The sequence below is a fragment of the Colletotrichum godetiae genome (genome assembly GCF_030913485.1).
Source record: "Colletotrichum godetiae strain CBS 193.32 chromosome Unknown BDP55scaffold_5, whole genome shotgun sequence".
Lineage (NCBI taxonomy): Eukaryota > Fungi > Ascomycota > Sordariomycetes > Glomerellales > Glomerellaceae > Colletotrichum > Colletotrichum godetiae.
In genome coordinates this window covers 1,356,415-1,368,056 of record NW_026851253.1, presented here as the reverse complement: position 1 = coordinate 1,368,056, position 11,642 = coordinate 1,356,415, and the positions used below count along the sequence as shown (strand labels likewise).

General features: G+C 56.0%; 2 protein-coding genes across 2 annotated transcripts; one reads left to right on the top strand and one right to left on the bottom strand.

The window, feature by feature from the left end:
* Positions 1-4,927: 4,927 nt before the first annotated feature.
* On the top strand, positions 4,928-5,851 carry BDP55DRAFT_690752 (uncharacterized protein; the record flags this gene model as incomplete). The annotated part of the gene is made up of 1 exon (XM_060576900.1): positions 4,928-5,851. The coding sequence occupies one exon, from the start codon at positions 4,928-4,930 to the stop codon at positions 5,849-5,851; it is 924 nt and encodes a 307-aa protein (XP_060434705.1).
* A 2,065-nt stretch (positions 5,852-7,916) lies between these two features.
* On the bottom strand, positions 7,917-11,239 carry BDP55DRAFT_574297 (uncharacterized protein). Its single transcript, XM_060570757.1, has 2 exons — positions 9,504-11,239; positions 7,917-9,426 (listed from the first exon to the last, which is right to left on the bottom strand). Exons 1-2 carry the CDS (start codon positions 11,167-11,169, stop codon positions 8,219-8,221), a joined length of 2,874 nt encoding a protein of 957 aa, XP_060434704.1. The 5' UTR covers positions 11,170-11,239; the 3' UTR covers positions 7,917-8,218.
* Positions 11,240-11,642: the final 403 nt, after the last annotated feature.

Here is an 11,642-nt window from a genome sequence, read left to right as displayed (position 1 = left end):
ACACCACAGACAACGGTCTACTTTGATGGAACGAACGTGCTCGCACAAGGCAATGATTGGGCATCCTCTATGGCTTCACCTCCCTTGAAAGCCTAGCGGGGTTTACGCAACCGCTTGACATGACCCTCGGTGACAATCATTTCGTCACCCTCATCACTAGCCTAATGCTTGCTGACAGGGAAAGCCCGAGTTGAGCAAGAGATAAGAGAGGATCGAGATTGGCCTGCGACTGAATTCTCGCCCACCACCTCGGAATTTGATTCAAACAAGGCGGGGTAACAGAACCTACAGGGAGTTGGAGAAGATGCGGCGCGTGACCGTTGTTGCACATGTTGCTGGCTGGGTTCATATGCTGTACCGCGAGCTCAGGGTCCACCGGGAGCTCTACCGCGGCGCGGAGCCGGACCTCCGGGAAGCGACCTGCAGTGCTAGCCTGCCAGGTGCTTTGCAATAGCGAACGGGCGGAGGAGGTGGCAATCTCTGGCCGCTGCTGTGTTATCTATGAGAAGTATTGGAATTGACCCAACATGGCTGTCGCCAATGGAGCAAGCCTCTTGCCATTAAGCTTTCTCGTGACACAATAAGACGCATGCCTTATGTGGGACGGCCGCAAAATCCGGGCAGACTGCGCTGGACGGGCTGGCTGCCAAGATAAGCAGCTGCGTGGCCAGAGAACGGTTCACGGTTGTCGTGTTACTAGCGGGAGGGCTAATCTGGCAGGCCGGGGTTCTATCTGGCCAAGGACCAAATCCGCGTGCGAAATAGGGCCCGCTGGTGTTGAGACCCGGAATTTGCGGGGAAACAGACCAAGTCGAGCGTTGTCGAAGGCGAAGACGGATGGGAATCCCAGTAACGAGTCAGGAAGGGAGCTGCGGATGTGGATAGTCTGGGGAAGTTGTTGAACAGAAGGGTTGGTCAGACCAGGGTTCGGGGAGGTCGGCGGTGTTCTGGTTGGCTTGGGGAGGGATGACGGGTTCGGGAGGGGTGGGATCTAGAGCATCGTCAGAAGAGAGAGGAGATAAACGTTCCAATATGTGCCACGATATACCAGGTGCGGTGCCAGAGTTCTTCGTCGAGTTTCGACATGGGATATAAGCGTGCATGGAGGAAATTCGGCGAGTCGTGAAGTTGCGTCGAAAGAAATATGTTCCCCTCTTTGCTTCGTTGCTTCGGGCACTTTATTGACTCGAGTAGCCGGTAAGGTGCATCGATGAGTTGAAGAAGACTTTGTATCCGTACTGTTCGCCATCCATCCAACTAACCCCCGCTACCCACGTCCCTGTCTCCAGCGGCTGAGAGGCCAGGCTGCTTCGCCAATCTCTCGTCGCTGAGATCCTGCGTGCCGCCTGGAATGCATCCTAGTCCAAGCAGCGAAGGGCTATTGGAGCAGTGTGCATGTCGCTGACGGATGGTTTGTCTATCCCGGGCAGCACTTGCTAGGGCCCGTCTGCATGCCAAGTGGGCGCTGTCAAAGGTAGAAAAGGAGGAGGCGTCGAACTCCAATATGTCGAGCTAAGGTAGCCCAGGTGCCAATAGTCCATGTGCAGCACACCCAACGTGACTGAAGAAGGACCGGATGGTGACACGACGGCCGCTCGTGTTGGTCGCAGCGATCCGAGCGAGGGCTGGCAAGTTGAGTTGAGAATCTGGTCAGAAGAGGAGGGAATTGGAGATTTCGATGTGGCCGAAGTGGGTAACAGAATACCTAGTCTGCCGCTCAACACAAAGTGCCTTGGCTCTGTTTCGACTATTCCTACTACTGTCATTTTTACGACTTCCCGTGTCTGACATATACAATATAGAACAAGCTTAGAAAAGTATGATATAGGAATCATAAGAAGAAGAAGAGTTGAGCGGCATCCTATTTGTTCCCAATTTGGCTGTGTTTAGCAACTTTTGCATCGGGAAGCTTTGGAAAGCAGCTTAGACCCTCAGGGTCTTGGGTTCAGAGGAGGAGAGTACCCATAGACTTTGAGCTTGTCAAGTAACAACAGGTCTGTGGTAATGGTTGGCAGACTGGAAGAGTAGGTACGGCTCCCGCTGACAAAACTTTGGTTTCCGTACAAGGTGGGGAAAGTGCAGCGAGATCTTGGCCTTTTCCATCTGACCTGAAGTCAGAGTTCGTTTTTCGAAGCTCGAGATGTTTGAGGTGGCAGAAACATGGGCAGATGATGGTGCTTGCAGATGGCCCCATGGTGGTCAATTGACGGTCCAAAGTGGCGAGAGCAGGCATGCGATGGCACGCGAGATGGGACGTCTGTCTATTGTTCGCGCGTGTGCTTGGTGACCCAGACGGCAGGCTGCATTGAGTTTGGTATACACTGAGTGCAACCATATGCGTGGTGGGCAGCGGGCGAGGTGGATGAATGTCTCTGAGTCTGCAGATGCTGAGTTGTGTGGGAATCTTTGCATTCACAAGTGTTTGGCGGTGGTGGTTGTGGTGTGTGGGTGTTGAAGGGGGGGTGGGGGGTACGTACCGCAGATGGTCGGTTCTGATGCAAGACTGAGGGGGAAGGGGGCAAGGGGGACAGGCAGGAGAGAGAGAGAGAGCAGAAGATGTGCAGTGATGGCAAAGAGGGAAGACATAAAATGAGGATAGGAAACGACGATTAATTACGGCCCAATGACTCCCAAGAAGATCAGCATAACGAATGAGATGACTGGGGGAGAGACAGGTGGGAGACAGAAACAGTTAATCAGAGACAGAGAACAGCGACCCGGAGAACGTGAAGAGGACCCCTTCTTTCCCGTGTTGGGTCCTTGCTAAAATCCTTCCATCTGCAGCCCAGCTCCTTCCTCCCATCTGTAGGGTTGGTACGGAGTACAGAGTACGAAAATACCAAGAGCAGGCGCAAACGAACAGAGTGACTTCCACAGCAGAGACAGGTTCAACTAGCAAGTGCATGGAAGTCTGGGTAGTAGGTGCAAGTGCAAGTGCAAGTACAAGTGCAAGTGCAGGTGAGAGTCAAACGTCGCGTCGCTCTTTCCCACCTCTGGCGGCTGGTTTGATTACCCCGCAAATCATTCGATTGGGTGACGTCGACAAGCGGGGGTCTGGCTGGTTCAAATCCCGGCCGTTAAGTGGCTACAAGCGCTAGCCCAGCACGTCCAGCACTAGGGACTGCGCTAAGAAGGATACGTACCCGTGCGCAATGCCGCCAAAGTGTCTTTGCTGGAAGCAACGCTGAGGCCATGCCTTCCGTGATTGGGTGTTGTGTCTGTGAGCTCGCGCTGGGTGGGCAGCCGGGGTCGTGGAATCGTGGCCGACGAAGGTGCTGAGGGTGTGGAAGCTGCCGTAGCCTCCGCGCCAACCTTCCATGCTGAACTTGGCATAGGTACTTGGGACCTCCAAGCTGTCTCTTACTTCAAGATAGTCGCGGACTCGTGGTGGCCCCTTCCCTTCCTTCACGTAGGTAGGCCATTCAACAATATCTAGTGCAGGTCAGAGGTGCAGGGAGGTGCAGATGCCGTTGCAAGGAAGAGTACGAACGGCAAGAACGAGAGCGAGGACGAGGGAAGGAGCGAACAGACAGGCACAGGCAGAACTCAGGAGCAGAAGGAGCAAGTTGTGAACTGCGTTCCTTCCCCGGCTCCATCAAACAAGCCTCCTCTGGTCTCCAGTCTTTCCATTGCCGTTCAACTTGGCAGACACACACTTGAACTCTTCTCCATCAACATCACGATCCTTGCGTCGACACCAAACCTTCTTGATCTGCCTGTCTCCTCCCATTCACCCTTCCACGGAGCTAGTATACGAGTGCAATACCTACATCAGCAAACCCACGGGAACCCACCACTACCCACACAGAGCCATCAAATACATTCACCACGACATCACAGAGATAGCAGCTTGTGGGCTTGTCAAGCATTCCAGCCTGCCTGCCTGCCTGCCTGCCTGCCTGGGCAACTCAAGGCCCCTATCTAAGATCCAGCTTGGAACCCGTCGTGCCATCTATCTGCCTCCGTTTGACGTCGGGCATTGCCCCTTTCCCTGCAGATGCACCCACCGAGAGACCGCAAGAAGCTATTATAGGCCTCTCAAACGCACGCCGACCGACCGACCATCCGACACCACATTCGCCGCTTCCCCACACGCACCGCCATCCCACCATCACTTGCCTGTCCTGGCTGAGCAAGCAAATCCACGCCATCCGCTCAACTTCCAGCAACCAGCCAGCAGCCTGTCCCCGACACCAGAGCACCCTCTAGCATACACGCACGCAAGCACACACCACCGTTTCACCCAGACCACTACGGAGTACAGAACAGTGAGAATACCAGCCATCCCCCCTCCTCCTAACTCTCTCTAGCCCGTTTACTTTGCCAATCTTGCCCTCCCTGCCCCTCTCCCCCTGCTACCTGACCGACCTAGGGTGCTGCCACTGGTCCAAGGCCTGCCCCCTAAGCTTCGACGTCACTCAATTTAGAGCTTCAACCCGCTTTGCTGCTTGTGCAGGAAGCGCCGCTTGGAGGAGACGCTTCCCTCGTCGATCCCCCAGCACAAACGCACAAACGAAGCACAAAGACGACTAAGTCTCTGTTTCTGACTCTCGCCAGGCCAGCAAACCCCTTGATCGACACCTTTTCACGGCGCACTACAGAGGTACGCTCATCCCATCCCTGGCCCTTCCCTTATGATCAACCTTTCGTAACCCGCCCCTAGTGTCACCCCAAATCAGTCCATCGGCCACCTCGATATATAACCACCCTGTTCCACACATCCGCACCTGTCGAACGATTCTCCGTTCGATCCCTCTTTCGATTCTTTCTAGATCTCACCCCACGCAAGACGCATCTCCGAAACACGACTTGGACTACCCTCTGACTACCTCAACCCATACAACGACCCGACGCACGACATAGCGATATCCTCGACTACATATACTACAACCCGCAATTCGCTCCTTTGCCATCCCTTTTGCCCATCATGTCCACCGACAACTCCAATACCAACCAGAACAACCAGAACAACCCGAACGAAATGCATCGCCAGAGACGTGGATCAGTCACCCAGCAGGCTATTGCCGGTCTCTTCAGAAGTAACTCTACCTCCAACGGCGGTGCTTTCCCTGGCACCAGCGACGCTCAGAGACGGAGACTATCCGTCACCACTGGTCTCGGCCTCACCGGCACTTCGCCTACTGGCGCTGGTGCTTTCAACTCTCTCCGACGGGGAAGTCTTTCGACCAACTCTAACGACTCTATCGATGAGAATGCAATCGACGAGGAGGAGATCCCCCCCAACGCTCGCACGGCACCTGCCACTCCCTTCACCCGCAGAATGAGCTTTGGAGCTCAGGCAATGCGCACCATGCGCAACGGCGGTGGAAGTCCGGGTTCAAATGGTAACGATTTACCCTCTGCTTCTGCCACTCCCGTGCCCAGTACTCCTGCCTCCCTCGACAGACGCAGCAGCATGCACTCCCCGCGAGGTGTTGGCTCGGTTGCAAATTCCACATCACCAGCCAATACCTCGTCCATCGCTGCTGCTCTGTCGTCGGCTAGGCGTCGATCCAGCAGCACTGTACAGGCAAGCATTGCACACAAGCAAAGATCATCTTCTGACGTGTTATCTCGCCCAGACCAAGGTTTCAACTGGTCCGAGCAGCTTAGATCTCGCGCGGAGAGCTCTGTTCAAGGACCACGAGCATCCTTCTCTTTTGGCTCTGGTCTCTCATCCTCTCCTCCTCGCGGCCCCGGCAATGGCGCTATCCACGACCGCCAGAAATCAGTCTCCGAGATGCCCGCTCCCCCGGCCCAGGCTGCGGCCATGAAGCCTAAGGCCCCCGAGCGACCCAAGCCTGATGCCTTCCAGGAACGCATCCTCAAGGGCGATTTCTACATGGACTGAAAGGCCAATGTAAGGAACGGCTACTTCGACTGATGTTGATCATCATGCCATCGTAATGAGCCCCGTCAATGATTGCATTTCACTGCAAGAACATGATATTCACCACGGAAAACGAGAAAAAGATCATTAAGCGTTTCACGGACTCTGAGCGTCCTTCATCCCTGTCTAATTTTTCAAGCTGGGGAACACCTTCTATCGACTCAACCCCACGTGGCGTTCGGTTGGTTGTGATGCAGCCCGGTTGCGGCGGCACACTGAGCGGGGAAGCTCCATACCACATGCACATGAGACCGTTGTCTCACACTTGATCACGGAAGCGGAATGCAACTGCAATTTCACGGGGAGTTTACAAACGGCATGGGGAATATGGGCAGGGCAGTCGCAAATTGCAAGATTTCGGGTTCCAACACAAAATTGGTCCGGAAAAGAACATGCCTGGCTATTGCTTGCGGCCCATCAGAGAATGTTGGTGGTGTCAAGATCTCGACATCGATTATGTCTGGCGTACGGAGAAGGGGAAAGGCTCCAGTATCGATTCATCGCTAGCAGTCACGCGGCGAAAGGCTTGGGCTGGAGGACGCGCTCTTGCCGGCGGCCGAACAGATTGAGTGTGTGTGAAAGCATGGGTTTTGCGTTTTATGAGGCGGTCACGATAGGTACAGAGTTCACAACAGGCCGGTCTTGGAAGAGGGGTTGAGTTGCGGGCACACAGCCCGGATGAGAGGCGGATGAACGGCCGGCGACGAACGCCGAGCTTAGCTACCATGAGAAACACTCTCGGGCCCGAAGAAAAAGTTTCGCGGTCCCTACCCATAACCTTGTTGTTACCATTAAGTGAGACCTCATCTTACACGGCTTAATACGAAGGGTGAGTACCTAATGTGAATGTGTGCCTCTCGGGTCACGGCAAGCGACTTGTTAGACACGGGTGGTAAGCAGCCAAGGCATCCCCGAAAGACACAGCGTGGGATTAAAATGGGCCTCCATTCCGGATGGTCGGTATTTCGTTCCCATTCGTCAGGGACCCGGATTGCAAGGTCTCACTAGTCGGCGGCGAATTCGTAGGGCAGCAGGTGGACTCGGGGAGACGGGTTGGTTCCACGGAGCTTCCTGATATCACATTCCCCACGTGAAGCAGTTGTTGGCAGTCACCGCAGGTCCCGTCCTATCCGGGGCGGATAGACGGTCATCAATCAACTCATTCCGTTTGTGAGTCAATATTGAATGTAGATGGGACAAGGTAGGTAGGTGGTATTTAGTTCAGGTATGCGTGTGTGAATGTACGGAGCAAACTGGGAGAAATCTATTCCTTTTTTGGACCTTGCCTAGTCCTTCCCAGCTTCCATTCATCGTACATAAGTATCTCATGAAAAAATAACACGTGCAAAAACAAAATCCGAGATGCAAATGGGGTTGTGAAGTTTCGTAGATGGCGAATTGAATGGGCGGTAAAAATCCAACTCAATTCCCCCCTTCACAAAACTCACTTGTGTTATAGCGAGCGAGCGAACTCAGCTCCGATTTCTCTTCTGTACCCGTCCCCCCCCCCCTCCCCTTCAAAAAGAAAAAGCGCGCCTATTCCGACCTTTACAAGGGTCTGAAGCGAGATTCCGCGCCGCTTCGTCTCTTGATCAGAACAAACGTTCCTGGTCCTTACCCCCCCATCCTCTGCCTAACTCCATGTTCCCAAACGAACCCCTGGGAAGATGTCAGAAGAATCAAACTTTCCTCTCCCCGCCCAGATTCGCCCTCTAGCTCCAACATTCACCCCCTCATTCCTTCCCCAAAGCCTCCGGATCCGTCTTCGGCCGTAACTAAGATTCTTCAATCTAACAGTAGAGGCAGTTTCATGTAGATGAAGTGGGATGTGTGAGAGATCGTTGGGTTTTTTGGTAAGATGGTTGTCGGCTCCGAGCCTTTTTCTCCAAGATACCCAGGTCCGAGAAGATCTGGGAGCGTCCGTCGCCAGGAAGCTTAGCCAGAAGCGAACGTGGTTGATAAATCTTGTCCTGGTTCTGGCCCCGGCCTCGGAATAAGCTTCTTGTCCCCCCCCCCCCCCCCCCCTCTCGGCGGAAAGTTGAGGTGAGAATGAGACGGACGTTTGGGAATAGAGCCCCGGAGGTCGGTGGTCGGTGGTAAGTGGCAGCCGCATCATCAACCCCCGACGTCCGACCTAAGAAGATCTGGAATCTTCAATCCCCCCAGCCGGCTTATCCGGGCCCGTCCATCAAGTTCATCCCAATGCCGGACTCCGACGCCGTCGCTTCCGCTGTAAACATGTGCGTCGACCAGAGGGCCATCGGAGCGGCCTTGCACTAAACGTGAACTCCCCATGAAATTCGCAACCCATTACCGAGGGCATTCACTTCACATGGGAAACATGGGCGGGCCCGAACCCCCAGGCATCCCCTCGAAAATCTCCCCGAGCCCACTCATCCCGCTCAACCACGGATCCTGCGCCATTACATACCGCATCCCGTTGCTCAAGCTCCCCGGGCTCGTCCCGAATCCCGTGGTGATCTCCTCGAGTGATAAATCATTCGTGAAGCCCGGATCGAGCCCGAAATCTTGCAAGTCGTTTGTCCAGACGGGATTCAACCAGGGTGCCACTGTATTAGGCCCTGGCCCTTGCTCTGTGGCACCCGCACCCGCGACCGTCGTCGTCGCCGTGCCGCTCGACGCCGCTGTCCCGGGCCCGGAACCAGGTCCGTCCATCGGGGTAGGCGTCACGGCGCTGGGATCGTAGAGGAAAGATTGGCGTGACGGGGGCGGGTTCCAGAGTATGTTATTCGCCGCGCCACCGCCGCCGGAGCGATCATTCTGCGTGGCGATTTCCGACAGTAGGTGAAGAGGCGTGTTGGCAGCGGGATACTCCTGCATCGGCGGGTGCTGTTGCCCCCTATACGCCCGTTGCTGCGCCTGCTGCTGCTGCTCATCAGCGACAGTGGAAGCGGGCGTTGCCTCCGGCCGCCTCGAAGACGACTGTGCAGCAGCAGAAGCAGGCGTTTCGGACCGCGAATTTGGACCCTTGAATCCAGCAGCAGCTGCTGCTGCTGCTGCTTCCGCGGGTCCAGAAGGAATACCCGCAGCAAGCCCCTTGCTCTGCTTCAAGAACCAACTCCTCAACATAACTAACACAATCAAGAACTTGGCCGCCGGCCGGCTGCGATCATCCGATGCAGCAGCACGGAACTTCTCCAGCAACGCGTCGAGGTAATACTCCACCTTCATGTTATCTTTATCAATCACCCTCCCTAGCTCTGACCCCGGCGCTGTGGCGGAAAAGTACATTTTGATGAGCACCACGACGGCATACGCCACGCGAACAAAGTTGAAGACGGGCAGGCAGCGGATGCTGGGTACCTCCATTGCTAAAAAGGCCTCAAATATGCCGTCAATGGCTGAGAGGCATGCTGACAGGGCGTTGATGTGCGAGGTTGTCAGGGTTAGGTTGGTGAGCATGCCGTCTTTGAGGGTGGCTGTGTCAAAGGGCGGGCGGATGTCGTCCATTTGGGTGTGGAGGGCGATTTCGTGCATGTAGAGCGAGAGGACGTGGAAGGACATTTTGAGGGTTGCTTTCATCCGTAGTCGTCAGTAACAGCCTTCATACACCATCATCATAATCATGTCACAGGGAGAGAGAGGAACTCACATTGCATCTCCTCCTTGGGAACGGAAGCACTATACTTCTCCAAATCCCTCTCCAGCATCCTCAACGAATACTGCGTCCTCGAATCCGTAATGTTCGGCACCACAGCCGGGTCGTCCATGGAGAACTGTATGCCCACCTCCTCCGCAAGCCGGTGCGTCCACACAAGATGACAGAAATACTTGTCGCTCGGCGCCGCGTCCGCGCTCGTCTGCAGCGCCTCCATCGACTCGGCCATGAAACTCGTCCATCGCACCAGGTTCGGCCGGTGCAGCGCCATAGAGGTGTTGGCGGCCAGGAAATACGCAGCCAGCCACGCCCGCCGACACTCGCTCGTCGTCGGGTCGGGAGGAGGGGCCCTCTTGAACGGGTGATTGCGCCACTGGTAAGGGATCTGCATCTTCCTGCCCGCCGTGCGCCTTCCGAGCCCGATATCAAGCGCCATCACGGCGCCAATGTGCACGAGCTGGTAGAATTTCAGCTCCTCAAAGTGCTCCGGCGGCCAATACCAGATCACAGCCACCTGCAGCGCCTGCACAATCTCCAAACTCTTCTCGCCCGTAATAATAATCTTCTCGGCAAAGATCTGCATCAGCTCCTTCACCAGCCTCCGCTGTACATTGGGGCTCTCGGAGCTCGACGCCGCCATAATAGCCAAGAACAACAACGGCTTCGCCCTCCTCGTCTCCTCCGCCGTCGCGCCCCGCGGGAACACCACCGCTGGCATATGCGGCGCCATGAGCGTGTTATACCGCTCAAACAGCTCCGCCGCCTTCTCCGCGCTCAGGATCCCGCGCTCCACGACGTCGGCGTAGTCGCTACCCATGTGGATTGGCGGCGCTGGCCTGGCTCCAATCTGTCCCCCGTCAGGTACATCGCTACCGCTCGGCGTATCGTCCCCGCGGTCTGAAAGCTTCCTCTTTTTCCCTGCCGCGGCGGGGGGGGCCGGGAAAGTAATGTGATCAAACCGCCCCTTTTCCGCCGCGTGCGCCTCCTGCGGATCGAGCCCTTCGACAGATAGCCCCGTCCCCGCAACCGTACTCGAAGTCCACTCCCTCGCAAGCCCGTGGCCCCCCCATCCCTTCTTATACGGATTTTCATCCCTCCCCGGCGTAGGCATACTAGTATTCGCGCTCGGCGTCGTCATCGCCGGCGCAGCGCCCGGCGCCGTGGAGCTTCCGCGGGCCTGCAAGCTCGCCGTCAACGCATCAATCTTCTTCTCCAGCTCCGCGACTCTTGAATCCGTCTTCTTCTGCCTCTTGCGCGTCGGCATCGTCACGACGCAGTTCCTCCCTGCCTTCTTGCACCGCTTACACGGGCCCTCGGTATCGTTCGGATCGGGTTCGCATCGCACCTTGAGACCACGGCACGCCTCGCACGCGCGCGGCCGCTTGGGGTCGTCGGGGTTTCCGCCGTGGAGCGCATCGTGCTGCGGTGTCTCGCCGTCGTGGCCAGAGTGAGGTGTCTCGGGGGAGTCGGGGTGGTGCTGGTGATGGTGTCCCTGTCCCAGACCCTCGGAGCTTGTTCCAGCAGCAGCGGCTTCGTTATCGTGGAAGCCGCCGCCGCCGCCACCGCCCTGGGGTGTCCCGCTCATGCCATTGCTACCATTATTGTTCGAGGGCTCCGCGCTTCGTAGTGCTGGGTCGAGAACTGCGGCGCCGTGATCCATTTCGGGCGGAGCTTGGCGAGGTGCAGTGCTGAAAGCCAATATCGGATGATCGGTGACGGCGACAGAAAATACCGACCTTTGTTCGGCGGAGGGCGCGGCGACTTGTGGCCGATGGGTGTGCGCCGACCTTTCCGTCACTAACAAATATTAGTCAGCAGCGTGGACAGCGCGTGTCGTCAGGCAAGAGACATTAAAAAGGACAATCACATCCACATCTCTACTTTGTGGCACTGTTCATAGGTTGCCGCCTCAAATTTAAACATCATTGGTAAAAATGTTGTTAAGCTGAACTAAATATGTAGAATGCTAAAGCCACACCTTCGCTGCATGCGATCCCGAAACCATGAGACGAGGTGCCACTCGCAGCTCATTACCGTCAACGCCATGCTGAGATCTGTGAAACAAAGCAAGCATAAACCACCAAAAACCACATGGGGGACAGCGGCGCCTTGAACAGCAAAGTCTCCTGTGTC

What these genes read in the sequence shown, in the direction of transcription:
- BDP55DRAFT_574297 (XM_060570757.1), bottom strand. Translation starts at nt 11,169, where the DNA reads ATGGATCACGGCGCCGCAGTTCTCGACCCAGCACTACGAAGCGCGGAG. An exon ending in TCCCAAGGAGGAGATGCAAT is followed by an intron (nt 9,427 to 9,503) that starts GTGAGTTCCTCT and finishes TACGGATGAAAG; the next exon opens with CAACCCTCAAAATGTCCTTC.